We start from the raw sequence: 27,928 nt of genomic DNA, 5'->3' as shown, positions 1-27,928 counted from the left end.
GACACCCCAACCCAGTCTATGGATAATCCGGCCTTGATGAAACCCTGCGAAATGATGTGTCAATATGTCAATATGACCGCTTATGGCCGAAATAGGTAAAACACCATAAAACTTCAAACATCATCATATCCATGTCTTGCATCAAAATTAAATAATAGCGGCGCGTAGGTCGTCACTAGCGGTGCTCTTGTTTTGAAAACATGTAAACTATGTCCTTCCGGTTCACAGGACGGACCAGTCCAATCAGTAACCAGCATTGCTGACATATTTCAGATGACAGTGATCTATCGTGACCATTCCAGTGGACGGCGACTCGAGCTGTGGCGCGTGAACTGGAGCGAGTTTACCGACGTTACCGTGAATGTTGCTGTGTGTTTACCGGCGGCAGGATGAAGAAAGCCCTCAATAAGTTCTACGTCGACATGGACAAGTACCTGTACAGTCTGGGCCTCTACAGGAAGATGGTGGCCCGGGACGCGTGCAGTCTGTTCCGAGCCGTGTCTGAGCGGGTGAGTCGGGCTAAAAGTCACAGCTAATGGCGGTGCGGAGTGTGGGGGTCTGGTGTCACCAGGTGACGGCACCTGGTGTCTAAAGTTATCACTCTGCACACAGTCTTGATTGAGCAGGTCGCCATTGAAACAGATACCACATTTAAGCCAGTTTTGAATAAACACAAGCAAGGACGAAGTTTTGATTCAGAGGTGGGGGGAGACACACGTATTTTTAATAAAACTCTAACTCCTTCAGTTCACTGTGTTTTCTAGTAGTTCTTTTAGTTTTCTATTGCTACTTTTAAGTTTACTGTTCCCTTTTTTGGTTTGAGTGGTTGCAAAGCATGTAGCAAAACGTTATCACCTGGTGTTTAACCTTGTTTTCACTCCAACTCATCAAACCAGTTTTATTTATTTTTAAATATTAATAATATTTAATAATAATAAAATAATAACAGTCCTCATTTACATATCACCACCCAGTAGTGGGCAGGTCAAACTGGTAGGAATATCACAGGTGGGGAGAAATTGAATAAAATGTCCATAGTTCAGAGTAAGTAGTCAAGTAATCAATTTTATTTGAAATGGGTGTAAAACTCATTTTAAAGGCAGTTATATGGAAGAAAATCCTATTTTTGATGTAAATGTAAAGTGAACAAGGGTCATTTTGACCCAAAGTCCACAGGAGGGTCAACATAATCAACTCATCCAAAGGTTCCAAACACATGACGTCTTCGATCATTGGCAGAGATAAAATTCTGGCAGAGTTTCTTCCTGTCCAAGGCATCAACACTTTCTTGGTGTATGTGACAAACTGCCACATTGTTCAGGCGTTTCTGCTTCATGCAGTTGCTGAGTCAGGTCTTTAACCTCCTCAGTGCACTGTAACTCCTCTCAGCTTCAGCAGACGATGTTGGAACAACCAACAACAGCCTCACAAGGACCTCCACCTGATCAAATAGACCTCTGACTTCAGGCAGCATGCCTCTCAGGATGTCTGCAGCTTCTGTGCTTGATATGTAGGTGTTCTTTGACGTGAACATGGCTAACTGCACATCCAACATCCTCCTGTTAATCTCTGGATACTGGTCCACAATGGCATCACAAGAAAGATTTCCTTCCTCTGAGAGCCAGGCCTCGTCTGCCTAGAAAATGCACACAGCTCATGATCTTCATCAAGCATGCCCTTGCTATTTGCTGTGATGCTGCCAATGCACTAGAAAGCTGAGAATTAAATGGATTTGCTTTTTGACAATGTGTAGTAACTGTCAGCTTATGAGACTTGATTTTTGTATGATCTGTACATTTCTCCACAGCCTTTTTTACAATTTCTGAACCCAGCGGAGACAAATATTGAATCAGTGTTTTTCGTCAGTGAGGACTTGTCAAGTTGAAATGCTTTTACACAGTAAAAGCACAGGACTACATTCATACTATGACTGTAATGAATCCAAGGAAATTCTTTTAAACCATTTCTCTTGGAAATGTAGGGTTCTGCTTGCAAGTTTTGAACTGCTATTTCTTTTGCATTAGGCTGATATGGCTCAGTTATCTGATCTGGCCCTGCTCTTCCATCTTGTGCTGCTTTACTGACTGAGCATCCTCTGACCCCTGGCTGCTGCTGATCCAGCTAAGATAAACATAACAAAAGATGGAATATCTATGAGCAGCTTATAACCGAATTAATCACAATAATGATGAAAAATATTTCCAAATAAACTAGTTTATGTCACTCCCTCCCTACTGTGAGTTCTTGACCAAGCTCATGAACTCACTCCTTAGTCGCTAATATTTCTTACCAATAAAATAATACATTTACACATTTACACAGGCTTTTTAGTACACTGGCCTCAATATAAAACTGTACCTGGCCAGTTTACTTCTTTCATCTGACAAAATATATACACAGACAGATTATCATCACGCTAACATTTGTCACGATGCTTAATTAATGTGTGTGTGTGTGTGTGTGTGTGTGTGTGTGTGTAGTTGTATTACTCTCAGAACTACCACCGGAGGGTCCGTCAGCACTGCGCTAACTTCATGAGAGCCAACAGATGTAAATTTGAGCTGGTGAGTCTGAGATCGTTAACTAATGAATTTATTCATTATACCCTCACCTCTGCCCTCTCCTCCATCCTCACCTCTGCCCTCTCCTCCATCCTCACCTCTGCCCTCTCCTCCATCCTCACCTCGTCCTCCACCTCGGCCCTCTCCTCCACCCTCACCTCTGCCCTCTCCTCCATCCTCACCTCAACCCTCAACTCCTCCCTCACCTCCTCTCTTACATCCTCCCTCACCTCCACCCTCACCTCAGCCCTCTCCTCCATCCTCACCTCGTCCCTCATCTCGACCCTCACCTCCTCCCTCACCTCCTCTCTTACATCCTCCCTCTCCTCCACCCTGTTTTTCAGTTTGTTGAAGGTTCCTTTGAAAAGCATCTGGGACGTGTGGAGAACCCGAACGTGAGCTGCTGTGCCCTTTGACCATTGAATCACTGTTTTTACCTGTGGATAGTTGTGGCAATGTGTGACAGTGAGTGTGTTTTTTCAGGAGACGGTGGGTCAGGTGGAGATCAAAGCTTTATCTCAGCTGTACAGGTGAGAGGCTCTCAGGTGTTCACTCACCTTCTGTGACCTCAATCAGTCAATCGCTTTCACCTACAGATCAGCTTAGGCCAGAGCTAGACCTAGATCAGAACTTGACTTGGGTGTGTGTGTGTGTGGCTGTGTCTGTGTGTTTCTGTGTGTCTATCTGTGTCTGTGTGTGTGTGTGTGTGTGTGTGTGTGTGTGTGTGTGTGTGTGTGTGTGTGTAGGTGTTGTTTCCTGATCTACGATTACCCGGGGATTCCAGCCAAAGTGATCTCAGAGGACAACTTCGTAGTTGAGGTGAATACTCTTATTTTTCCCTTTGATGGTTGTCATGACGATGAACATAGCAGGTCACATGACATTCTTCTTTGTGTTTTGATTGGCCAGCTCTGTCTTGTCTGTTGTCCAGGTGATGCTGTCCCACTCCATCAATGGTCACTATGACATCATTTACCCAAGGACTTACCACGCCTCTGCCGCCCTCCGTCAGTGTGAGTGCAGATCACTGATTGGTGGCTCAGTATGGTTGACAACTGTTGTGTGCAACATTTAGTGTCAGACCCACTGTGTTGGTCTTAGTGAAGGTTCACAGGTCAGAACCAGGTTCAGGTCAGAACCAGGTTCAGGTGAGATGTATTTCGATGGTGGTGTCGGTGAGATCATGACAGTGAGGGCCCTCACAAGTAAAGAAGAACAAACAGTGTTCTGTCTTTGTGTCTGTCTGTCTGTCTGTCTAGCTCTCCTGTATGAGCTGTTCTACACTCGGGTGTTTTTGTCAGAAGAGACGGAGCTCTGTCAGGCGATGGAGGCCTGCAGAGTTGGAGGTCAGCGCTATAGACACAGCACACCTGAGGATCAAGCTCACAGGTACACACATTAATGTTCGACAGATTGACAGCTGATGTAGAGATGACATCATCGCACTGCCGTCAGATTTCTTGGCTTGATGTGGATTTCTGTTTGTTGTCCGTGATGTTCAGGTAACTGCTATAATGTCACTCTCTAACACACCTGTGTGTTTGTCCAGCAGGGAGGATGTGGAGTCCGGGGGAGCTGCTGAAGAGACGCGAGGAGCTGTGACAGAGGGGGCAAAGGTGGGGGTGGGGGTGGGAGTGGGGATGGTGGGGGAATGCATGATCCATGGTGTCACCTGCAGGTTTGTTCTGAAGCTCAAAGTGGGCGGGGCTCCTAGTCTCAGCTAATCTAAAAATGGTGAATGAAGCCCTGTTGATGAAACACGCCCACCTAGCTCAAAGCTACCAAACAGCTACGGCATGGCCATGCCCTTTTTATGTCTAACTTTAAGCCTTATTATATCTAAATGGGTGAGTTATAGAAAAACTCACCCCCCATACAGTTGTCATGACCAAAACTGTTTTTGTACCAGGCTGCAAACATTTTTATATCTGCTGTAAATTTGGACATTTTAACATGGGAATCTATGGGGATTGACTTGCTTTTGAAGCCTCAGGTGGCCACTGAAGGAACTGCTGGTTTTTGCTTCCTTCTTCAGACTCGGGTCACTGCTCGTGTGAACAGAACTGAGCTTGGCTCATGGTGACTCACACATACGAGCTCTGAGTGGCTTTTCAGTTAAATTTGTAGGTAATAAAACATAAACTCGTCAGAGAAATGGAGCAAAATTGAATGTTTTTATTGGTCAGTGTCCACTAGAAGCCCCGCCCCGCGCCAGACTGTCTCTTTCATATAAGGTGATGAGGTCTCTGGACGCAGAGTATTACAGAGATGTGGAGTTTAACATCCGGCTGGATACCTGCGAAGGTAACTGGTTACATACATCTGACAGAAAAATATAGAGGGTTTCTGTTGAGACAGTAGTTCTGATTGTGTGTGTGTGTGTGTGTGTGTGTGTGTGTGTGTGTGTGTGTGTGTGTGTGTGTGTGTGTGTGTGTGTGTGTGTGTGTGTGTGTGTCTCTCTGTCTGTCTATCTGTGCGTGTGTGTGTGAGACAGAGATGCAGAAGACAGACTACAAGTTGTTTGCAGGAAGGCAGTACCTCCTGGGAGACAATTGTCAGGTAACATTACACTTCACGATACTGATGTTAATACTGAATCAGGGTCAGGACTGTGTATGTTGTGGACGGCTTTTGTTGTCTGTCTCACATGTGGGTGTCATCACCTCCACCTGTGTTTCAGGTGCATTTGGAGGCAATAGGGAAGTACTCTAACGCTTTCAATCAGGAAGTAGAAACAGACTCCACGGCCGTCACCCTCATCATCGAGGAACTCAGAAAAAAGTAACAAACCACTTATACCTGACACTAAGTTTAACCCTAAAACCAGACCCTCAGAACCCTCAGACAGATGAGGACAGATGGAGTGTGAGAGTTAAACTGATCTTTACAAAGAATTCTGAGACGTTGTGTGGAAATATATTTCACATTGAAGGGGGTCAAGCTTTGAGGAGGTCTTGTCTGAGTTAGTTAGAGTTCAGTACATCTCTGTCTCTGTCTCTGTCTCTGTGTCAGACACCCGGACCTGAAACCAGTGAATCCAGTTCCTGCCTGGAATGTTGCTGCTCCTACCAGAACAGGAGACCTTGGTATATTTAACCCCCGTGACCCCCTCCTGACTTCTGTGACCCCCTCCTAACCTCTGTTATCCCCCTTATGACTTACTGTGACCCCATGCTGAGCTCCTTGACCCCCTTCTGATCTCTGTCACCCAATGCTGACCTCAGTGACCCCTTGCTGAACTCTGTCTTCATCTCGTTCTGTCCTCATCTAGACTTGGACTCTCGTGGTGGGCGTCATCATCGCCAGTGCAACTTCAGGAAGTTTCATGGTAGCAGTGGAGGGCCGGGTACGGAGATTCTGATGCCACCACCATCCCACAATGCAGGCCCAGCCCCCGCGGCCCGACCCCCCCGCGTCCAGCCAGCTGGTCACCCCCACCCGCAAACCCCGCCGTTCCCAGGAGCCATGGCCTACCACCCCTCTGCTCCCCCACACCACCACCCCATAGCCAGACCTCCTCGCTATGGAGCTTCCAGGTGGGACTTGTTGTCCTGGATGTTCAACAGGTTTGATTGGTCCACAACTGAACTGATTGTCGTGTATGTCTGTCTCTCTGTCTCTGTGTGTCTGTGTGTGTCTCTGTCTGCCTCATGAATTCGGGCCGGATCTCCTCCTGTTTCCTCAGCCATCATCTGATTGGTCCACAGTTGACCTACTTCCACCCTGGCAGTCGATATCATCACAACTACGAGAACTACACCTTCGGGTTAGGGTAAACGGCAACGAAACCAACACATGACAATATTATTGATAATAATATTGTTGATTTTAATATTATTGATAATATCACTGAACCCTCAGACCACTGAGGACAGACTGAGTCCCCTCAGACTGGTGACTTTGAGGAGGTCTGGTCTGAGTTAGAGTTCAGTACATCTCTGTCTCTGCCTCTGTGTCAGACGCCTGTTCCCCCCAACGGACCTGAATCCAGTTCCTGCCTGGAATGTTGCTGCTCCTACCAGAAATGGAGACCTTGGTATGTTTAACCTCTGTGATACCCTCCTGACCTCGGTGACCCCCCCCAACGACCCCCTCCTCACCTCTGTGATTCCCCCCTTATGACTCACTGTGACCCCTTCCTGACCTCTGTGACGCCCTCAACGACCCCCTCCTGACCTCTGTGATCCCCCCCCTTATGACTCACTGTGACCCCCTCCTAACCTCTGTGACCCCCCCCTTATGACTCACTGTGACCCCCTCCTAACCTCTGTGACCCCCGGCTGACCTCTGTGTCCCCCTGCTGAACTCTGTGTTGATCTCATTCTGGCCCCATCCAGACTTGGACTCTCGTGGTGGGCGTCATCACCACCATTGCAACTTCAGGAAGATTCATGGTGGCAATGGAGGGCCGGGGACAGAGCTTCTGATGCCACCACCATCCTACTATGGAGACCCAGCCCCCTCTGCACTACCCCCCCGCTTGCAGCAAGTGGGTCACCCTCACCCGCATCCCCCGCCGTTCCCAGGAGCCATGGCCCACGACCCCTCTGCTCCCCCACACCACCACCCCATAGCCAGAACTCCTGACTATGATGCCTCCAGGTGGGACTTGTTGTCCTGGATGTTCAACAGGTTTGATTGGTCCATGACTGAACTGATTGTTGTGTATGTCTGTTTCTGTGTGTCTCTGTGTCTATGTGTCAGTTTGTGTCTCTGTCTGTAGTCTCATGGATTCTGGTCAAAAGCTCAGCCCACTTCCTCAAACGTCACCTGATTGGTCCACAGTTGACCTATTTCCACTGTAGTGGGAGACTACCTTCCTTATCTGTTAAATTATTCCACTATGTGACCTTGGTAATCTGCTCAGAGTTAAAGTCCCAATCAGAGGCGAAACAGCTCAGAGACTAAATCCAAATCAGAGGCAAGAACAGCTCAGAGATTAAATCCAAATCAGAGGCAAGAACAGCTCAGAGACTAAGTCCAAAACAGAGGTGAGGCAGGAAGTCTTCAGTCCAAAAAGGTGTTTATTCGAAGAGAAGAAGTTATAAATCCATGAGGTACCCCGGGGCAACTGAGAAATCTCTGCGGATCACCCACTTTTATACCTGGGGTCAAGGTCACCAGTGCCCACTTGGACCACCCCCCTTCGTCATGATCACACAAGACTGTTATCTACTGTTTTCATTTTTGAATGTGTTATGTAAAAGCCTACAAAATGTCTCACCCAGGCCCCTATCTGTGGCCTTGGGTGAGCTGTGGCTGCACTCGTTGCTCATTCATTTTAACATTGTGATCGTAAAGGGTGAATCAAAAACTGGTCTTTTATCAGGCTCAAAACTCATTATTAGAGCATCATTTGGGACTACATGGGACACTCCCAAATCTATTTATATGAATGATCATAACCTAGATTTATTTGCCATTACACCACCCTGGAAGACGATATTATCACAACTACGAGAACTACACCTTCAGGTCACGGTGAACGGCAACGAAACCACCACATGACAATTTTATTGATGATAATAATATTGTTGATTTTAATATTATTGATAATATCACTGAACCCTCAGACCACTGAGGACAGACTGAATCCCCTCAGACTGGTGACTTTGAGGAGGTCTGGTCTGAGTTAGTTAGAGTTCAGTACATCTCTGTCTCTGCCTCTGTGTCAGACTCCTGTTCCCCCCAACGGACCTGAATCCAGTTCCTGCCTGGAATGTTGCTGCTCCTACCAGAAATGGAGACCTTGGTATGTTTAACCTCTGTGGTACCCTCCTGACCTCTGTGACTCCTCCGAATTTTGTGACCCCCCCCCCCCCCCCGACTTCTGTGAATCCCCAACGATCCCCTTCTGACCTCTGTGATCCCCCCCTTATGAGTATCTGTGAACCCCTTCTGACCTCTGTGATCCCCCCTTGTGACTATTCTGACCCACCCTGACCTCTGTGTCCCCCTGCTGAACTCTGTCTTGATCTCGTTCTGGCCCCATCCAGACTTGGACTCTTGTGGTGGGCGTCATCACCGCCATTGCAACTTCAGGAAGATTCATGGTAGCAGTGGAGGGCCGGGGACAGAGCTTCTGATGCCACCACCATCCTACTATGGAGGCCCCGCCCCCGCTGCACTCCCCCCCCGCTTCCCGCCCGCTGGTCACCCCCACCCACCAACCCCGCCCTACCCAGGAGCCATGGCCTACCCCCCCACTGCACCCCCACACCACCACCCCATAGCCAGACCTCCTCGCTATGGAGCTTCCAGGTGGGACTTGTTGTCCTGGATGTTCAACAGGTTTGATTGGTCCACGACTGAACTGATTGTGGTGTATGTCTGTCTCTCTGTCTCTGTGTCTCTGTGCGTCTATGTGTCTATGTGTCAGTGTGTGTCTCTGTCTGTAGTCTCATGGATTCTGGTCAAAAGCTCCGCCCACTTCCTCAAACGTCACCTAATTGGTCCACAGTTGACCTATTTCCACTGTAGTGGGATACTACCTTCCTTATCTGTTAAATTATTCCACTATGAGACCTTGGTAATCTGCTCAGAGTTAAAGTCCCAATCAGAGGAGAACCAGCTCTGAGTCTAAGTCCAAATCAGAGGCAAGAACAGCTCAGAGATTAAGTCCAAATCAGAGGCAAGAACAGCTCAGAGACTAAGTCCAAATCAGAGGCAAGAACAGCTCAGAGACTAAGTCCAAATCAGAGGCAAGAACAGCTCAGAGATTAAGTCCAAATCAGAGGCAAGAACAGCTCAGAGACTAAGTCCAAATCAGAGGCAAGAACAGCTCAGAGACTAAGTCCAAATCAGAGGCAATAACAGCTCAGAGACTAAGTCCAAATCAGAGGCAAGAACAGCTCAGTGACTAAGTCCAAATCAGAGGCAAGAACAGCTCAGAGACTAAGTCCAAATCAGAGGCAAGAACAGCTCAGAGACTAAGTCCAAATCAGAGGCAATAACAGCTCAGAGACTAAGTCCAAATCAGAGGCAAGAACAGCTCAGAGACTAAGTCCAAATCAGAGGCAAGAACAGCTCAGAGATTAAGTCCAAAACAGAGGTGAGGCAGGAAGTCTTCAGTCCAAAAAGGTGTTTATTCGAAGAGAAGAAGTTATAAATCCATGAGGTACCCCGGGGCAACTGAGAAATCTCCTCGGATCACCCACTTTTATACCTGGGGTCAAGGTCACCAGTGCCCACTTGGACCACCCCCCTTCGTCATGATCACACAAGGCTGTTATCTACTATTTTCATTTTTGAATGTGTTATGTAAAAGCCTACAAAATGTCTCACCCAGGCCCTTATCTGTGGCCTTGGGTGAGCTGTGGCTGCACTCGTTGCTCATTCATTTTAACATTGTGATCGTAAAGGGTGAAAAAAAACTGGTCTTTTATCAGGCTCAAAACTCATTATTAGAGCATCATTTGGGACTGCATGGGATATTCCCAAATCTATTTATATGCATGATCATAACCTAGATTTATTTGCCACTACACCACCCTGGAAGACGATATTATCACAACTACGAGAACTACACCTTCAGGTCACGGTGAACGGCAACGAAACCACCACATGACAATTTTATTGATAATAATATTGTTGATTTTAATATAATGGATAATATCACTGATAATATTACTGATAATTATGATACTGACATTAATATTGACAATAATGATATCACAGTGAACATCTGTCGGTATTTTCACCACTAAGTGAACAGTCACAGGAAGTCATAAGACACCAGATTACCATGACAACCTCATTTCAAAATAAAGACATGTCTGAATATTATTGATCTTTATTAACTTGCTTTGTGTACAATTCTGAAAATGTCCTACATTGGTGCCCCCAGTGGTCATAAAGAACTCTAACATTAGAATAACATTAAAGGTTAAATTTAAGTAATGCCCGTGTCCTGTTTGTTTGTTCTCCAATCAGTCGAAGTTGCCATCAGCTGGCTGCTCTTAATAAAGAGTGTCAGTTTGGTTTCTCAGAGCCGATGGAGGACCTATCTGATATGGACCCAGCCATCGTGTGCTACCAGCTTGAGGGCGGGGACACCGTGTTCCCTCTACTGCCGGTGAGAAAACTAAAACTGCCAGATGATTGAAGAAATGTGTCTAGGAAGTGGGAATGTGAGGTTCATGAACCAAAGACGTAGGTCCTCTGATACGCACTCAAAGTCTGACTTTAGACTCTTGATTTCAGACTTTGACTTTAGACTCTGGACATAGCCTAAACATCTGGACAGGGAGGGACAGGATGCAGAGACAATGATGGGGTCATGTCGGTGTACAAACATTAACCACATCTGTATAATGTTAATATTAAAGTAAATCAGGTAAGTCAGCCGACCTCTGACCCTGCTGTCGTCAGTGAGAGGGGGAGTGAGTGGGGAGGACTCAGTGATTTACTTGCAGGTTTTTTCTATCATATATGAGAATGGTCACATGCCCTACATTAGTGTTTCACTTTTGTGTTACTGCAGAAGAAACATTAAAGATGGAGTCACAAAGGAGGACAAGGAGATCCAGCTGCTACCCTGCAGAAGTTCGAATGTTCTTGATGCATAAGAAAAAAACATTGTTTTAGTTTACAGTTCTGTTCCAGATATTCAAATAAAGGTAGGACATTTCAGACTCACTGATTAATGTTTCAAAATTCTAAGTCTTCTTCTTTCACATCGCTGTGTGCCTGACTCTCTTCAAAGATAAGTTCTAAAGCCCTCCAGCCCTGACAGCTAAATCTTTTGGTTATACTGATGATGGAAGATTCTGTACTGTGATGGAGAGGTACTGATATCTTCGGAGCCCCCTTGTAGTGCAGGTACAAGTCATTTAGTGTGAGAAAATGCTGTTAGAATACATCATTCTTAGAATATTATAGCATATGCTTGTGCATGTCTCTGTGTGTTTGTGTCCGTGTATGTGGCTGTGGATGTGTTTCTGTGTGTCTCTGCGGATGCAGGTCAAATTGATCCAGAGACCATATGAAGGACCATGCCCTATCTGGGTAGGTCTCTGTGTGTCTGGGGCTCCCTACAAGAATGTGAATGCTCAGTTCACAAAAAGAAAACCTTGCTAGTAATATTGAGAGCACAAAAAATGGAGTTCATACAGCATATTCATGATTTATTTAGTGTTTGTTTAAAATACATTACCTGTATTTGTAACATGCACATTTAGTTAGTGATGTATATTCAACAGTATGTTAGGTTAGTTTGACTTAGGTTTTTTCTAATTTTTTGTTCTGTTTTACCAGTGCCCCAGGGTTCCTGTTGTCCTTGCTGAGTTCATCTGGCTGGATTGGCAAAAGTATAGGCCCCAGGGCAGTGGCACAGTTCAAGAAGTGCCAATGAGACTGAACCAAGAGCCTGCTACAATAGGGGGGAATTGGGGTTATTGAGTTTAGTTCATTAGTAGTTAATGTATTAATGCGTTGTGTCATTCCTCTTGTGTGTCTTTGGCCTGATCAGCCACTATTGAACCCCCCTGTGTTCTTTATTTGTTAGGTTGGTCACAAAGGAGGTTGATGACATGCATGAAGATGCATAGAAAATTCTTGAAGTCATAATGTTTTTGAGAAAGAAACCAATTGGTTGTGTATAGTTCAGTTCTACATGTTCAATTAAAACTAAAACATTTCACATGTGTGGACTTTTCTTTTAAAGCAGAAATGGTAATACATTTAACACAGACTTAGAAATACTTAAAAACTTTTCTTGTAGAACCAGTTAGTGGTTGTCAAGGGCATTGTTGTAGGAAATGTAGTTTTCTACACAAGTATTGGGCCAGTGAAGTCACATCCCCTGCCACAAATGTATTTTATTGGCCGAGGACTTAATGCGAAGCGTCTTGGAGAGAGAAGTGTGATCAAATAGACATGACATATCAACACTATGGGTTTGTGGCCCTGGGGGGCTCAATTAAGGGCCTTTAATGTTAAAAAAAAAAAAAAAACCTGTTGACCTTCAAGTGGCATCAAACATTAATAGTGGGCAGAGCCAAGATTGAGCTAAAACTCTGGAATGAGCCCCAAAAGCTGACTCAAGACACAGACACAGTTCTGATGTGGGAACAGTCGTCTTTACTGATTCTTGATCAGCCTTCCAGAAAAGTGCGTAGGGCAAGCGGTGGGGAAGGTGAGGTCGCTTGAAGGGAGGCCGGGGAGACTGGCAGCAGGAGCTGTGAGCAGAACTTCTGCAGTGGGGTGGACAGCTGTGCTGGAACTGACAGGGCTGAAGCACAGTGAAAAGCACAGTTTGTGTGAGATTTAAAAGAGGTAGGAAAAAAAATTGGATTATTATTTAAGCGGGCTGGAGTGTTACCATATGGTAAACAAGAACGATCTGGCAGCTTGTGACTGGGAGCCTTGATAGATGTACTGATCTGATGAGCTGATGGAGAACAGGTGAGACCAGCAAACAGCACAGCATCACGCCCCTGCAACAAAGCACACACACACACACGCACAACTTAAGAGGAGGTAACACAAGGAGGACACTGTAACACAGAGACCCAACTGTCCAGCTTTCCGAAACCCAACCTGGTAGCATCTTCCAGTGGCTAGCTCTTTTCAAGGCTCCAAACCATGATGTTTCAATTTAATGTCACACACAGGTCATCCAATGCTACTTTGCAGTCAAAGCTTTTTTTAAAAGTCCTCATAAATAGCTGACATTAGCCAGGTAAGACTACCTTCTCAGTATGTAAATGATAAATAAATGAAATCATTATTTACATCCTTATAAATACCGACATTTGTCCAGAGATGAGCAAAGGCCATCATCCCAATGGCGGAGGCTTAAGAAGCTCAACAAGCCATTGGCCAGTCTCTGCAGCATGTCTGACTAATAGACTGTGCAAGTGTATTGACTTGCACTCACTTTTGCTGAGAAGCTAACGTCTATCTTGTTCCTCTACCACAACAGGAATTGTCACCAAATTTCAAGAAGTTACTGAAGACCAGTTTCCCTGTTCATAAAGGCTAACAAACCCAACATCTAGCCTTAAGAGCCTTTAATCCAAAAAACTCTGAGCTGACCTCCAATGACCATCAGCCCACTGGCTAAGACCTAATAATTTGAACCTGCCGTTGCTGACTTTCTCTCACTTTTGTTGCAAAGTTTCAGTCTATCTGAACATTAGGACCAATGACTTGTCCATCTGTCACAAAAGAAAGTGATCTAACTCAGACCCAACATTTCAGGAGGTTGCTGAAGACCAGCTTCTCAGTATGTGAAGGATAACAAACCCAACATGCACCGTCAAGAGTAAAGTGGATCAGATCCACTTTGAGGGTGCACAGTGGTACAGTGGTCAGCACTGTTGCCTCACAGCAAGGTTTGAGCCCCAGTTTGCCTGGGGCTACTCTGTGCGTAGTTTGCATGTTCACCTCATGTCTGCCTGGGGTTTTTCCCAGGTATTCCAGTCTCCTCCCACAGTCCAAAGACATGCACATCAGGTTAATTTGGATGCTCTAAATTGCCTGTAGGTGTGAACGTGAGTGTGATTGTTTGTCTATACATGTTAGCCCCGCAGCAGACTGGCAATCTGCCCAGGGTGTATCAGAGAGAGAGATCCAGACTCTGCGTCTCTAGAGGCAGAAACACCTGAACCAACTGCAAGCTTTGTCAAAAAGTAAAGTTTTAAGTCTACTAGAGAGAGGGTGTCTGCCCCATGGACCCAGACTGGAAGTTGGTTGCACAGTAGAGCATCCTGATAACTGAAGGCTCTGCCTCCCATTCTACTTTTAGAGACTGTAGGAAGTTTGTTCTTTGATGTTGTAAGAAACTCAGCTGTCAAATTCATTCAGATAGATTAACTGAATACCTTTATCCTGTCTTCTTTCTTTTACATCTCTCTGAGTGGGAAAAGAGAGAGAGAGACAGTAATAGAAGTAGTAGTTACATTAATAATCCTAACAGGGCTAGAAATTACAGTAGTCCCAGTAATAATATTTATGATGATGTGCTAAATTGCACTCACTATTGTTGCAAAGTTGAGGTCCATCTGAACATTAGGACCACTTTGGATCTCTTGTTATGTGTGCAATACACAAAATCTCCTACTACTCTGTACATAATTTCTATCTGCACAATTTGATTTAATAGTGTAAAATGTCTGTAAATATTAACTGTGTATATAGTGCTCATTTTGAAGGGTATATTCATTTACTTCTTCTTCATTTTATATTATTGTATTTCTATTTTATATTATTATTATTATTATTATTGTTATTATTATTATTATTATTATTATTATTATTAATTATTTATTTATTTTCATGGATTGGGTTTCATTGCCATTTTATCTTATTTTATTTGTATCTTTGTTACGTTACTTTCCTCGATATTTACATGTACTGTGAAATGGAGCACTGCAATCCAACAATTTTATGCAAGAGATTAATAAAGGATTCTAATTCTGATCCTGAAACTATTTCACAGACGGATGCACCGAGTTATAAACAAAGATACATCAGTAGAATGAAACAATGCTCGTCCCTGCCTGATTCACTGAAGAATGGAGCTTCTTGAGCTCATGATTCCTCTCCAGTCCTCCAGATGACCAACTCTCTGACTGCCATGAGCTGGACGACCTACATCGACATTATGGTCCACTATCTTTATATCATAATGTAAAAAAGCCAACAGCTCTGTCAATTTCACAAACTGCATGACCAAACATCTCTGTATCACTTTCTTTTTTTTTTTTTTTTTTGGCCTTTTCTGGCTTTATTTGATAGTACAGCTGAAGAGTTAGACAGGAAACAGGGTAAGAGACGGGGAGTGACATGCAGCAAAGGGACCCGGGCCGGGAGTCGAACCCGGGTCCGCTGCAGAGCCTCGGCACATGGGTCGCGCACGCTACCGACTGAGCTATGCAGCGCCCCTCTGTATCACTTTTGAGAAAGAATTATGGTGCACTGTCCACACTGTCAAATGACGCCTGATCGCTGTCCCTTTAAATGCCAGGTATATCTAATCTTGCGAGATTTGGAGAGATAATCTGCAATATCTAGGCTTCAACCTAAGGCACCTTATCGTTAAGCACGTGCTCAACGATAAGGTGACATCTCTGTGCAGTTAATGGACTCAAGAGAGGTAAGAAACTGATTATAACATTGGGTACCCGGAGTCACATGATCGGTTGGACAGGATGGCGGCTTAATTTTCTTCTCCTCAACCCCAACTTGTAAAACACGTTTCATATACCCGTAAGAGAGTTTTCTTTTGATATTAGAAGTTATATCCTGCCTTTTGTGGATAAGATGTCTGATGCAAGCAAGAAAGGAACAGCTTCGTCCTCAAAAAAAACTACACGCAAAGTTGAAGCTATCGCAGAACTCGTGCTAGAAAAGCAGCATGGCTACCTGGAAGCACGTTTTTACCAGCTGGAACAAATCGGAAAGACACCGAAGAGAAGTTATCCACTATACAGGCGGACTTAACATCTTTAAAAGGAAGTATTGGGAATGTGAAGGCAGAAATGGGGAAGATTAGGTCTGAGGTGAAAGGCAATTCTTTTATGCTAAGTCAACATGAGGATGTACTTGAACAGCTGCAATTTAAGCTAGCTGACATGGAGGATCGCAACAGGAGATGCAACCTCCGCACTGTTGGCCTTGCTGAAGGAGTGGAAGGATCGAATGCGGTACAATTCCTGACGAATTCCTTGCCAGAGTGGTTTCCCACCTTGGGAGATCTTAATGGCGAAATTATGAGGGCGTATCGAATATATAAAGACGACAGGAATAGGACCGGTCCCCGTACCATGATTTTCAATGTCCTTCGCTTTACCACCCATCAACACATCCTACGAGAAGCTAGGAAATCACCTGCCACCGTGAACGGACGAAGGATTCGCCTTTCCCCAGATTACAGTGCCTACACTCTCCGGAGACGCCAAGCATTCTCCCAAGCCATGAATACCGCGAGAGCCAAGGGGATTGAATTTTCTCTACGGTACCCTGCCACGTTAAAGATCAAAACAGGGGAACAAACTGAGTCGTTTCAGTCTTCTAAAGACGCCTAGGACTTCGTCAACTCTCTGTCGACGGCTGAAGCTACGGAGAATCCGCACCAGGTTCCATTGGACACGAGGTGCAGCCGGCTAATGGCGAAGAGTAACTGCAGAAGACTACATTCCCCACCTCTCCTATTTTTCCCCATATTTTTTGCAGCTCTTTGGAATATACTGTCCGGGACATATTTTAGGATACCTTGTGGATATATATATATTTTTTACTATTGTCTGTGTGGTATTGGAGTAGCTTAAACTGGATCGCTAACCTGGACTAGCTAATGCTAGCGCTTTCTGGCTGCGACCGTGGTACAGTGCCTGGCGCTAACCGATATTTCTGTGAAGCTTTTGGACTTTGCATGGACCTTTTGAAGTTCATTTGAATTCTTGTTTTTCATATCTTCGACTAGCGGTATCCTATTGCATTTGCTTTTGTTTTTCACTTTTGAACTATTGATTGGACACTATGGACAGCTGCAAAAATTAATATTTTTATTTTTATTTTTTTCGGTTGTTGGACTGTTTGTTCTCAGCATTGGAGAGGTGAAGGATAAGGATAATCTGTTCTCTCTCACAGTAGCATATTAGTATAGTGCTACTTCGGCAACCTATTCTGTTTGCAGAACTTATTCTGTGGATTGTTATGTTTTACTGTTAACTTTGTGGCATATTTAGCTCAGGTTGGACACAGGTCTTTGGGTTGAGCTTTTGGATATTGCTGCCCCGTATCCATACGTGGTCACGGATCAGCCTAGAGTTTTGTCTGCCTGCCTATTTTATTTTAAGTGTAATGTCTCAAGTTATGCCCTGTCTTGTCTGTCAATGTTTGTCCTTGTGTGTTGTTTTCGTCTTTGGGGGATATTTCATTCTGTAGATATCTTGAATGTTATGTGGGGAAATTCAACATTTGTGTCAGGGGGTTATGGTTATTTGCTTATGTGCAGGGGTGTTAGTTATGGTTGCTGCCAATATTTTCAGTTCCCCGGCTTACTCTTGAGATCGGGTCAATATAATGGGTGAGCTATCTATTTTAGTATGGAACGCGGGTGGATTAAATACACCACATAAGCGGACTAGTGTGCTGTCACTACTCCGTCGTAAGAAAGTTGATATTTCCCTTATACAGGAAACGCGCTTGTTAAATCCTGATTCTAAGCGCCTGGCTAATAGATTTTACCATGTCATTGCATCTTCATCAGTTAATACGAAAACTAGAGGAGTGGTGGTTGTAACTAGATGTAATCTTCCTATCAAGGTGTTGGACATCAGGGCGGACAATGTGGGCAGGATGGTAATTGTGAAAGCGGAGATTTATGGGCAAACAAATTTGAGAAAGATTTTTATGACCGCTTAACACGTTATACGCTTGTACTGACTGAGTAGTCATTAATAGTTGGAGCTAATATGAATGCCGTGTGGGATGTTGCTCTGGATCGCTCCCATTCACGAGCCTCAAGGGACCAGGAACTGGCTACTGTTGCTTTGCGATCTTGGGCCCAGAGTCTAGGTCTAGTGGATGTTTGGCGATCAATGAATCCGACCCTAAAGGACTTCTCTTTCTTCTCTCACAGGCACAAAACATTTTCTAGATTAAATTTTCTGTTTTCATCCCCCAACCTTTTTCAAAAAAAATTATACTGCTACTTTGCTTCCTATTGCTCTGTCAGACCATAAAGGTGTTTTCTGTCACGCCACTTTGAAATGCTTGTCCAAGCATGCCACTAGGTGGCGCCTCAATTCTTCTTTATTAAAGAATGGGGATTTTAAAGCCCCCGCGACCCTGCAGAGGATTAAGCGGCGTACATATAATGTGTACAGATGATGGATGGATGGATGGATGGATTTTAAAGCGCAATTCCTAACTGGGTTGGATGAGTTTCTGTCTTTTAATGCGGGCTCTGTAGATGACCCAAGGATTTTGTGGGATGCAGTAAAAGGTTTTATAAGAAGTAATGCCATACTTTTTAGTTCCAATTTATGTAAAGTGAAATCTTCCAGATTGCAATCTCTTGAACTGGAATTTTCCAGACTAGATTCTCTTTTGCAAAATAATTACTCTTTGGACATTGAGACCAAACATGATCTTGTTAAAAGAGATTAATGATATCTCAAAGCAGCAATCAGAATTTCTAATGCATAGAACTAGACAGAAGTACCATTTTCACGGATCCAGACCCTGGTCTCATTACAACAGAACCCAATTAAGGGCGAGACAATGAAGCAAAGTAAAAATACAAAGTTCAAATCAATGTCAAAGTACAAATCAAACATGAAAAAAATGCAAAATAAATCCAAAAACCTACGAAACAGGACAGGAGCATGGACAGGAGCATGGACAGGAGCATGGACAGGAAACAGGAAACAGAAAACAATGACTGGACAAAGAGTGAGGGGAACACGGAGACTAAATACACAGACACTAATGACATGACGAGAACAGGTGAGGAGAGAGAGGAGGAATGAAACCCGGCGTGATAATGAGGGGGAGGAGCACAGAGGAACAGACCAGGAGGGAACAAGACAACAGACAGAGGGAGACAGAGGGGAGAACATAGGAGAACTTAAAGGACACATGAGGGCATGGAAAAATCAGAACATGAGACACAAGACATGGAAAAGGCAAAACATAACACAAGACATGATACAAAGATGTAAATCAAATACAAGAAACCAAAAACCAAACACAAGAACAAACAAAAACAAGATTCCTGACATAGGTAGAGAGGTTTTTGATCAGGACCTTGTATAATGTGGTCTATATGATGAGAAAACGGTGAAATGTGCCTTTATTGCATTTTCACAAATAGAATAAAGGTTTCACAGATCAGAAACTGTGTTGTAATCAATGTCTAGCCTCTGTAGGATAATCTAATTAAAGTCTGACATCTCTAGGCATGGTGATTTATGATCAGGACCTGGTCTAATGTGGGCTATAGTCTGAGAAAACAGATAAATGTACCTTCGCAGCATTTTCACAAATAGAATAAAGGTTTCACAGATCAGAAACTGTGTTATAATGAATGTATAGCCTCTGTAGGATAATCTCACCCAGATTTGACAAGTCTAGGTACAGTTGTTTTTGATCAGGACCTGGTCTAATGTGGTCCACAGTCCTGAGAAAATGGGCGAAATACGCCTTCATAGCATTTTCACAAACAGAATAAGGGTTTCACAGATCAGAAACTGTGTTGTAATAAATGTCTAGCCTCTGTAGGATAATCTAATTAAGGTTTGACAACTACAGTGGAATCCCGGCTTACGAAGACCCTATTTAACGAAAAATTCAAGTTACAAAGGCACTTAAACGGCAATATTTCTGCCGGTGGTACGGCAAAATGCCCGCGTAACGAAATCCCACAAATACAGGAAAATTCACATTAATTTCAAATTTGCCGCGACCGAAATTTAAAAAAAAAATATGAAATAGAAAATGTATTTATTTTTTTATAATTTAAAAAAAATGTTTTAAAAAATATCATTGCACAGTGTACGTCCATACATTAATTAACGTAAATGTAAGTTTTAGTTTTAATGTTTAGAATTAAATTCCATAATGTTATGTACATGCACACGTACGTATGTTTTCATGCATACGTATGCTTTCTTCAGCCTCGCCACCTCCTCCTCCACCAAGAACTTCGTCTTCATCCAGCATCGCCTCACTCAAAAGGTACATACATGATTTATTTTATTGATATTTATTAAGACATTTATCATTTATAAATTATTTTCTTCATTTCAGATTGTATTTTGGAATATTCTTAGTGTTTTTTTTCAAATATTAAGTCATATTTGTAGAAGAAATACGCGACTGGTGGGGGGCCTGGAACGAATTAGGCTATTTATAGGCAAAAAGGTGCTTCGACTTACAAAAATTCTGACTTATGAAAGGCCCTCTGGAATGAATTCACTTCGTAAGTCGGGGTTCCACTGTATGGGCATGGTGGTTTTTGATCAGGACCTGGTCTAATGTGGTCCATCGTCTGAGAAAACGGCAAAATGTACCTTCACAGCATTTTCACAAATAGAATAAAGGTTTCACAGAGCAGAAACTGTCTTGTAATGAATGTACAGCTTCGGTAGGATAATCTCATCCAGATTTGACAAATCTAGGTACAGTGGTTTTTGATCAGGACCTGGTCTAATGTGGTCTATATGATGAGAAAATGGTGAAATGTGCCTTTATTGCATTTTCAAAAATAGAATAAAGTTTTCAAGCATCAGAAACTGTGTTATAATGAATGTATAGCCTCTGTAGGATGATCTCATCCAGATTTGACAAGTCCAGGTACAGTGGTTTTTGATCAGGACCTGGTCTAATGTGGTCCAAAGTCTGAGAAAACGGTGAAATATGCCTTCATAGCATTTTCACAAATACAAAAAAGGTTTCACAGATCAGAAACTGTGTTGGAATGAATGTATAGCCTCTGTAGGATAATCTCATCCACATTTGACAAATCTAGACATGGTGGATGTTGATCAGGACCTGGTCCAATGTGGTCCATAGTCTGAGAAAACGGCAAAAGACGCCTTCATAGCATTTTCATGAACAGAATAAGGGTTTCACAGATCATGAACTGTGTTGTAATGAATGTATAGCCTCTGTAGGATAATCTAATCCAGATTTGAAAAGTCTAGGCATAGAGGTTTTGGATCAGGACCTGGTCTAATGTGGTCTATATGATGAGAAAATGGTGAAATGTACCTTCATAGCATTTTCACAAACAGAATAAAATTTTCACAGATCAGAAACTGTATCGTAATGAATGTATAGCCTCTGTAGGATAATCTCATCCAGATTTGACAAGTCCAGGTACAGTGGTTTTTGATCAGGACCTGGTCTAATATGGTCTATATGATGAGAAAATGGTGAAATGTGCCTTTATTGCAGTTTCAAAAATAGAAAAACGTTTTCAAGGATCAGAAACTGTATTGTAAACGAATGTATAGCCTCTGTAGAATAATATCATCCAGATTTCACAAGTCTAGGTAAAGTGGTTTTTGATCAGGACCTGGTCTAATGTTGCAACAGTCTGAGAAAACGGTGAAATATGCCTCCATAGCATTTTCAATAACAGAATAAAATTTTCACAGATCAGAAACTGTATCGTAATGAATGTATATCCTCTGTAGGATAATCTAATCCAGATTTAAAAAGTCTAGGCATAGAGGTTTTGGATCAGGACCTGGTCTAATGTGGTCTATATGATGAGAAAATGGTGAAATGTTCCTTCATAGCATTTTCACAAACAGAATAAAATTTTCACAGATCAGAAAGTCAGTTATAATGAATGTAGAGCCTCTGTAGGATAATCTCAGCCAGTGTTGACAAGTGTAGATACAGTGGTTTTTGATCAGGACCTGGTCTAATGTGGTCCATAGTCTTAGAAAAATGGCAAAATGTGCCTTCACAGCATTTTCACTAATAATATGAAGGTTTCACAGATCAGAAACTGTGTTGTAATGAATGTATAGCTTCGGTATATCATCCAGATATTGAAAAGTCCAGTACAGTGGTTTTTGATCAGGACCTGGTCTAATGTGGTCTATGTGATGAGAAAACGGTGAAATGTGCGTTTATTGCATTTTCAAATATAGAATAAAGTTTTCAAGGATCAGAAACTGTGTTATGATGAATGTTATAGTCCTCTGTAGGATAATCTAATCCAGATTTGACAAGCCTGGGCATAGTGGTTTTTGATCAGGACCTGGTCTATGTGGTCATAGTCTGAGAAAACGGCAAAATCTGCCTTCAACAGCATTTTCATAAATAGAATAAAGGATCAGTCTGTATTTATGACATGTGTTTTCTACTTTGTCCAACAGCTGTCATTTTCCCACCACACATCCCTTTGACCTGCACCAACCTCCTCTACTGATACCCCTTCATTAAAAACCAACGGCTCTTTGAAGAGCCACTTCAACACTGTCCTCTTCCTGCTGCTCTCTCTCTCTCTCTCTCTCTCTCTCTCTCTCTCTCTCTCTCACTCTCTCACACACTCACACACACTCACACACACACACACACACACACACACACACACACACACACACACACACACACACACACTCACTGACACACACGCACACGCTTCATTTCTGGAAGCCCCACAGTCTTCAAGTAAGTTTTCAATTTTTCCAACTCGTTCTCCCACTTAACATGGTTTCTTTGCCTGCTCAAAGACCAAATGCCTGGGTGTCAGAGGTTTTGGCTCCCCGTTGCCAGCTCACGGAGACATCCAGTACATGTCTGCAAAGGATGAAGGACGTATATGATGTCGTCATTCTAGGTAAAAATGTTCAGACAAACACAACTGGGAATATATGATGAAAATGATTACATTTCTGAATACATGTAACGGAATATTGATGCTTTTGCAACATTGTTTCTTGAACTTTCATGCCAATATAGCACCTTGAAATTGAATTGTGAGACAAGGTAATTAGCTATGCTATAGTTTTAATTATACAATTCCAGTAGAATAATGGGTCACCTAGCATACATACAACTAGACTATCTCAGTCATCTCCATCACTTGACACGGTCTTGGGAAGATTCTGTTAAATCTCTAGTGTTTGGTAGAAGTACCTTCATGCATGTCTGTTGTTGCAACACTCCAGCCAGTAGGTAACATCTGTTTCTATCAATGATAATAATAATAATAATAATAAATGGATCACACTATTACTACTAATTGAGTACTCCTCCAATGAAGGCTGGGCCCCACTAGATGCTGCAGGACCACCAATCGCCCCTGCAGCTCCCGCTAGACCACCGCTGGCCCCTGCAGCTGCCGCTGGAGCACCAGTGGCCCCCAGAGCTCCTACTGGAGCATCAATGGCCCCTGCAGCTCCCGCTGGACCACCAGCGGCCCCAGAAGCTCCCAGTGGACCACCACTGGCCCCACCATATCCCACGGTAGCAGTGCCCCTGTCTGATCCCCCAGTGGCCTTAACCAGACCACCAGCAGCCCCAACTGGACTACTGAAGAGACCCCATTCCCCAGGAGGATTTCCAGGAGCCTCCCCAGGTTGTTTTGAAAAAGGTAAGGAGAAAAGTAGCTGTATCAAGAATCATGGAAATAAGTTGTACGCCCCACACAACCATACACTTACTTTGTGTAATGTCTGGGCAACCCTGTATGCAAACCATTTGAAACAGGATGGCAGAAATGGGTGTTTATATGTAGGTAGGTATGTGTATTCATACCGAGCTGTCACAGTACGGATGTTACAGTTCGGTGCTTGCAGTTGTACAAAGAACACGTTTGGTGACACAAACAGTTACTGTTAAAACTGTTTAATATCCACTTACTCTGACGTGCAGATCAATAATTCTGAAGCACGAGTTGGACCTGATTGTTTTGCCAGTGCATCACTGTTCTGTAGCATGCTCATGCAGGTATGCTCAACTGTTTACTCAATGTAGCCTTGTTACCCTGGTTACCCTGTTGTGTTGTTGCTGTCATAATGACAAAAACCCATAAAACTGACTGAGTGCAACACAGTTATTAAAATATGCTCTGTTAGGTCCAGAGTGAAACAGTACTGCATCTCCTTGTCCCTCTCCCCTCTCCGTGACCTCTCATTGAGTGAAGCTATTGAGAACAATAAAAAAAAAACAACAAAACATTTGATTTCTGACATGAACAGACAGCATGATGTAATAACAGTTCTGGGAGAGAAAAATAATATCAAAAAATATGAAAGTGGTTTGGTTGATGTCATCATTAGATTATTATTACTAAATTATTACAGACTGGAAGCGTTTGTGAGCGCTGAGCAACGCGTACATCTCTAAAGTGATGTAGTTCTCAAGTGTGTGTTGCCCACACAGACGGCGTGGCTGCTCCCGGCCTTATCTCTCTACATAGAGTTTGCCCTTGACAATACCCATCAACAGTACAATGTTTCATTTCAATGGCAGAGTCTGTTAATCCTAAAAGGGATAATTCACCCATGATGCATAGTTTATGTATCAAGTGCTCAGGTGATAAAAATCCCTCAAGTGATAGAGTGACCAATAGACTTGATTGAACTGGCGAGTTATGAAAATAAGCTTTGACAAATGAATAGTCCGTCGGCATTGTAAACTGTCTGAGTTTATTGTTTATGTGGTAGACGTTGTTAAATTCAAATACTTTTTAAATTCATTTTTACATATTTGAAACGTTTTCCTGTAATTAACAGATGGAAGTGTGTCACATCAAAAGAAAGGTGTGTTATGAACTGAAAATTTGTGTAAATTTAAACATTTGAATTGACATTAATAGTTGTGAGTCTTCATGAAGGCTATATTTGCATCTTTAAGTGGCTGTGTCCTATTAGGTTTGGACGATATGTCCATGTATAAGTATAACGCCTCCTTTCTCAATATCCTCCTGTCATTCTATAAATTGTCTTGTGTAATGTTACTTAATGTTATTTTTTTCCTTTCAGAATGCCCACACACAGTGACAGGGAGCCAGGATTTTTACCCTGTGAAGAGGGTTGTAAAATACAAAGTTGTCAAGGTTATAATCCCACTCAAACACTACACAGCCCCCCACCCCCCCTGGAACCTGATTTTGATTTGGTTGTGCTGTTCCACTTAGCTTTTAATTGAAGTGTTACTCTGTTCCTCTCTCTTAACTTCACCACTTCTGGAAAGTCCCAAGTTACAGAATGTTGCAGTTGAAAAGGGCAAAAAGTATTCAAGAGTATGGTATATCTGTAATGTCTTGCAAAGATCTGACACTGAAAAAAGTGTCACTATTTTTCAGGGCCAAATGATGAAGCAGGTGGAGTGAGAGCCATGCCAACTCTGGTATGTATGATCTGTCATTACTTCAATGCCTCCAGTAGAATTCCAGAGACTTGTAGTAGTACAATGTATACCAAAGTTCACTGAAGCAGTCTCTTGTGGCTCTTAGTGGCCCAGCACCTTACTAAGACACTTTATATATATATATATAAAGTGTCTTAGTATATATATATATATATATATATATATATATATATATATATATATATATATATTATATATATATATATATATATATATATATATATATATATATATTGTGTATCGTACTTGCCATTAACACTGACTACATTTACATGTACACCAACAATCCATTTTGGTCCATGTAATGAAGAAAGTATTATGCCCAAAGTAAAAATTCACTGCTGAAATACTCTGAAGTGACTGTGAAGGTCTTAGGTCTCCTTAGTGTAAATGTGCAAAAAATAAAAATGAAGCCACACAAGTTCACATAATGATTATTCAGCCTTTTATTCACCAGTGGAACTCCCACTCGCATGTAGCACTGCTGCAGACATTGCATGCTGGAGCCCAGTTGACCTTTGGTGACATGGTTTGTCACTGATTTGTGTGCATTTTTGGACTCACTAAACATGCCAGGATAACTCAAATTAAAGTTAACATTGCTACATGTCACCTACTGTATACTTCTCTACCGGACTTGGTGTACTTTTATCTGCTGCAGTTCCAGGTACTATGCTTCTTGTAGGAAATAAGGCCTGGCCAAAACATAATAATAGTCCTCTCTGCAAAACCTGAAAGATAGACAGATGAGATTGACTGTTCCTCCTAGTCTACAAAAACAAGGAGTTGATCAATGACGTGAACAGGCTTCTTTTATGAGTACCATACTATAATCACATAACTGTTACACCATCTTATAATTGGCCTACTGTGATTTAATGAAAATCCACTGCAACACAGCTGTTGTAAAAAAACTACAGCACTCCAAATGTGTGTCTCATTGTGTCTGTATTTTATCTGCATAACCAAAACAGCTAAATATATCTTTCCTTTTTGTGTTACAGTGGAAAAAAGTGGCCGTTGGAGTGGGTGGCGGATAAGGACACTTGTTAGTGAGAAGGTTGTTTTACATAACATTTACAAGACTTTCTGTTGTGCCTGGACCCCAAAGCTCTAATTTTTCATTTCAGAGTAGTTTCAGTATGTTGGTCAATAAAAAAAAACAAAAAAAAAAAAACACAAAGAATGAATTTGCTTCCTCTTTAATAAAACACACTAGTGCATATTCTGCTTTATGACATTGATAATGACATTGTTAACTACAGGGCAACAAACAGTTATTTTACAAGCTGTGTTAGTGAATGATGTGAAGCCTGCAAAGTTAGCTCAGGCAGACGACTCAAGCTGCACCCATCACATCTTGTCAGCACATCTCATTGCTGCTGCTGCCCAGGGATTTTTGTAATCCCACCTCCTCCCCAGCATCCACCTGTGTGCTCTGTCTCTATGATCCCCTGCAGGGGTTTGCGTCATTCCCTGTAATGTCTGACAATCCAGATCATTCGGGGAACGAATAACTGAGACAGAGCCTGACGCCAAACCTGCTGCAGCCATGCTGAAGGATACCTGTGCTGTGCTTCAGCTTGCCATACTACACTCAATCCTGCTGAACCATGCACATGAAAAGGCTCCCTACCTATATTGTATTTCCATGCTTATGCTAAATAAATTATTTATTCTCATTTCAGAGTTTTCTGACTGAACTTCCTAAAGTTTTATAGATGTGTGCATTGTGTCATGATGAATTGCGTTTTGTAAACAATCACCGAGTACAACAACTTGAAAATAATAAGGAAGGGTGACCAGATGCCCACGGTGTCCTGGGGACTGTCCCTTAATTTGATACTTCCTGTTCCTGACTGGAGCATACCACATACCCCTTCCTCACCAGATGGCATAGTTGTCACCGGCAGTGTTGGAAGCAATTGGATTACTTTTACTCTGATTACTGCAATTACATATCTTCTTCCAGTAACAAGGTAATGGAAGGGATTATGTTTAAAATCTTTGGCAATCACTTTGCAGTTACTGTTATATAACTGATCATAAAACTGGTCAGGGGTCAATACCTGACACTTGACCAGTCCTCATTATTTGGTGTCTCTGATAAGGGCTGAGGGCCGCTCGTAACTGCAGCCTAATTATGTGAGATGTTAAAGCATTTTCAGTTGTGTGATGATGTTTTTGTTTGTTTTGTTTTGTTTTATTTTTTCCAATACAATACTTTGATTTTAGAATGATAAACTGAACCCTTAGCAAAAAGTAGTATACTATAAGTTCATCTTATTAAGTATGCTTGAGTGTAAGTATAGCACTATGGACCATGTACTTGTAGCGTACTAGAAAGTATACTTATTTAATACTTCTTCAGACTAAATTGGAACATTTTAAGTTTCTAAAAGTATACTTTAAGTATACTTTATAACAGTGGTGTCAAACTGCTCAAGTAAAGAGCCATGTGGCTGCAGGTTTTCATTCCAACCATGCAAGAACACACCTGATCCAAATCAGGTGTGTTTCTT

At 42.6% G+C, this 27,928-nt stretch overlaps 2 protein-coding genes and 1 long non-coding RNA gene across 4 annotated transcripts; 2 read left to right on the top strand and 1 right to left on the bottom strand.

Moving 5' to 3' along the window:
* Positions 1–230: 230 nt before the first annotated feature.
* On the top strand, positions 231–8,751 carry LOC119016115 (putative bifunctional UDP-N-acetylglucosamine transferase and deubiquitinase ALG13; the record flags this gene model as incomplete). The annotated part of the gene is made up of 18 exons (XM_037092014.1): positions 231–509; positions 2,481–2,564; positions 2,906–2,956; positions 3,045–3,091; positions 3,308–3,380; positions 3,493–3,574; positions 3,821–3,950; positions 4,114–4,177; positions 4,748–4,865; positions 5,056–5,120; positions 5,242–5,342; positions 5,574–5,647; positions 5,833–6,097; positions 6,247–6,333; positions 6,521–6,597; positions 6,899–7,193; positions 8,237–8,313; positions 8,558–8,751. Coding segments are annotated over exons 1-18 (2,004 nt in total), but the record flags the coding sequence as incomplete, so codon positions are not given.
* Positions 8,752–11,819: 3,068 nt separating this feature from the next.
* On the bottom strand, positions 11,820–13,392 carry LOC119016117. Its single transcript, XR_005073830.1, has 3 exons — positions 13,314–13,392; positions 12,883–12,997; positions 11,820–12,792 (listed from the first exon to the last, which is right to left on the bottom strand). It is a non-coding gene; the product is annotated as an uncharacterized LOC119016117 (long non-coding RNA).
* Positions 13,393–15,579: 2,187 nt separating this feature from the next.
* On the top strand, positions 15,580–26,548 carry LOC119016116 (oleosin-B6-like). Of its 2 annotated transcripts, XM_037092018.1 has the most exons (6): positions 15,580–15,660; positions 22,763–22,869; positions 23,296–23,625; positions 25,019–25,092; positions 25,342–25,385; positions 26,411–26,548. In XM_037092018.1, the coding sequence occupies exons 2-5, from the start codon at positions 22,839–22,841 to the stop codon at positions 25,366–25,368; spliced, it is 462 nt and encodes a 153-aa protein (XP_036947913.1). In that variant the 5' UTR covers positions 15,580–15,660; positions 22,763–22,838; the 3' UTR covers positions 25,369–25,385; positions 26,411–26,548. The 2 variants fall into 2 exon arrangements, with proteins under 2 accessions (XP_036947913.1, XP_036947912.1); XM_037092017.1 differs by lacking the exon at positions 15,580–15,660 and having other exon boundaries at positions 22,685–22,869.
* Positions 26,549–27,928: the final 1,380 nt, after the last annotated feature.

This window comes from Acanthopagrus latus, unplaced genomic scaffold (genome assembly GCF_904848185.1).
Source record: "Acanthopagrus latus isolate v.2019 unplaced genomic scaffold, fAcaLat1.1, whole genome shotgun sequence".
NCBI lineage: Eukaryota > Metazoa > Chordata > Actinopteri > Spariformes > Sparidae > Acanthopagrus > Acanthopagrus latus.
The sequence above is the reverse complement of the archived record's forward strand: the minus strand, read 5'-3'. Positions and strand labels throughout refer to the sequence as shown.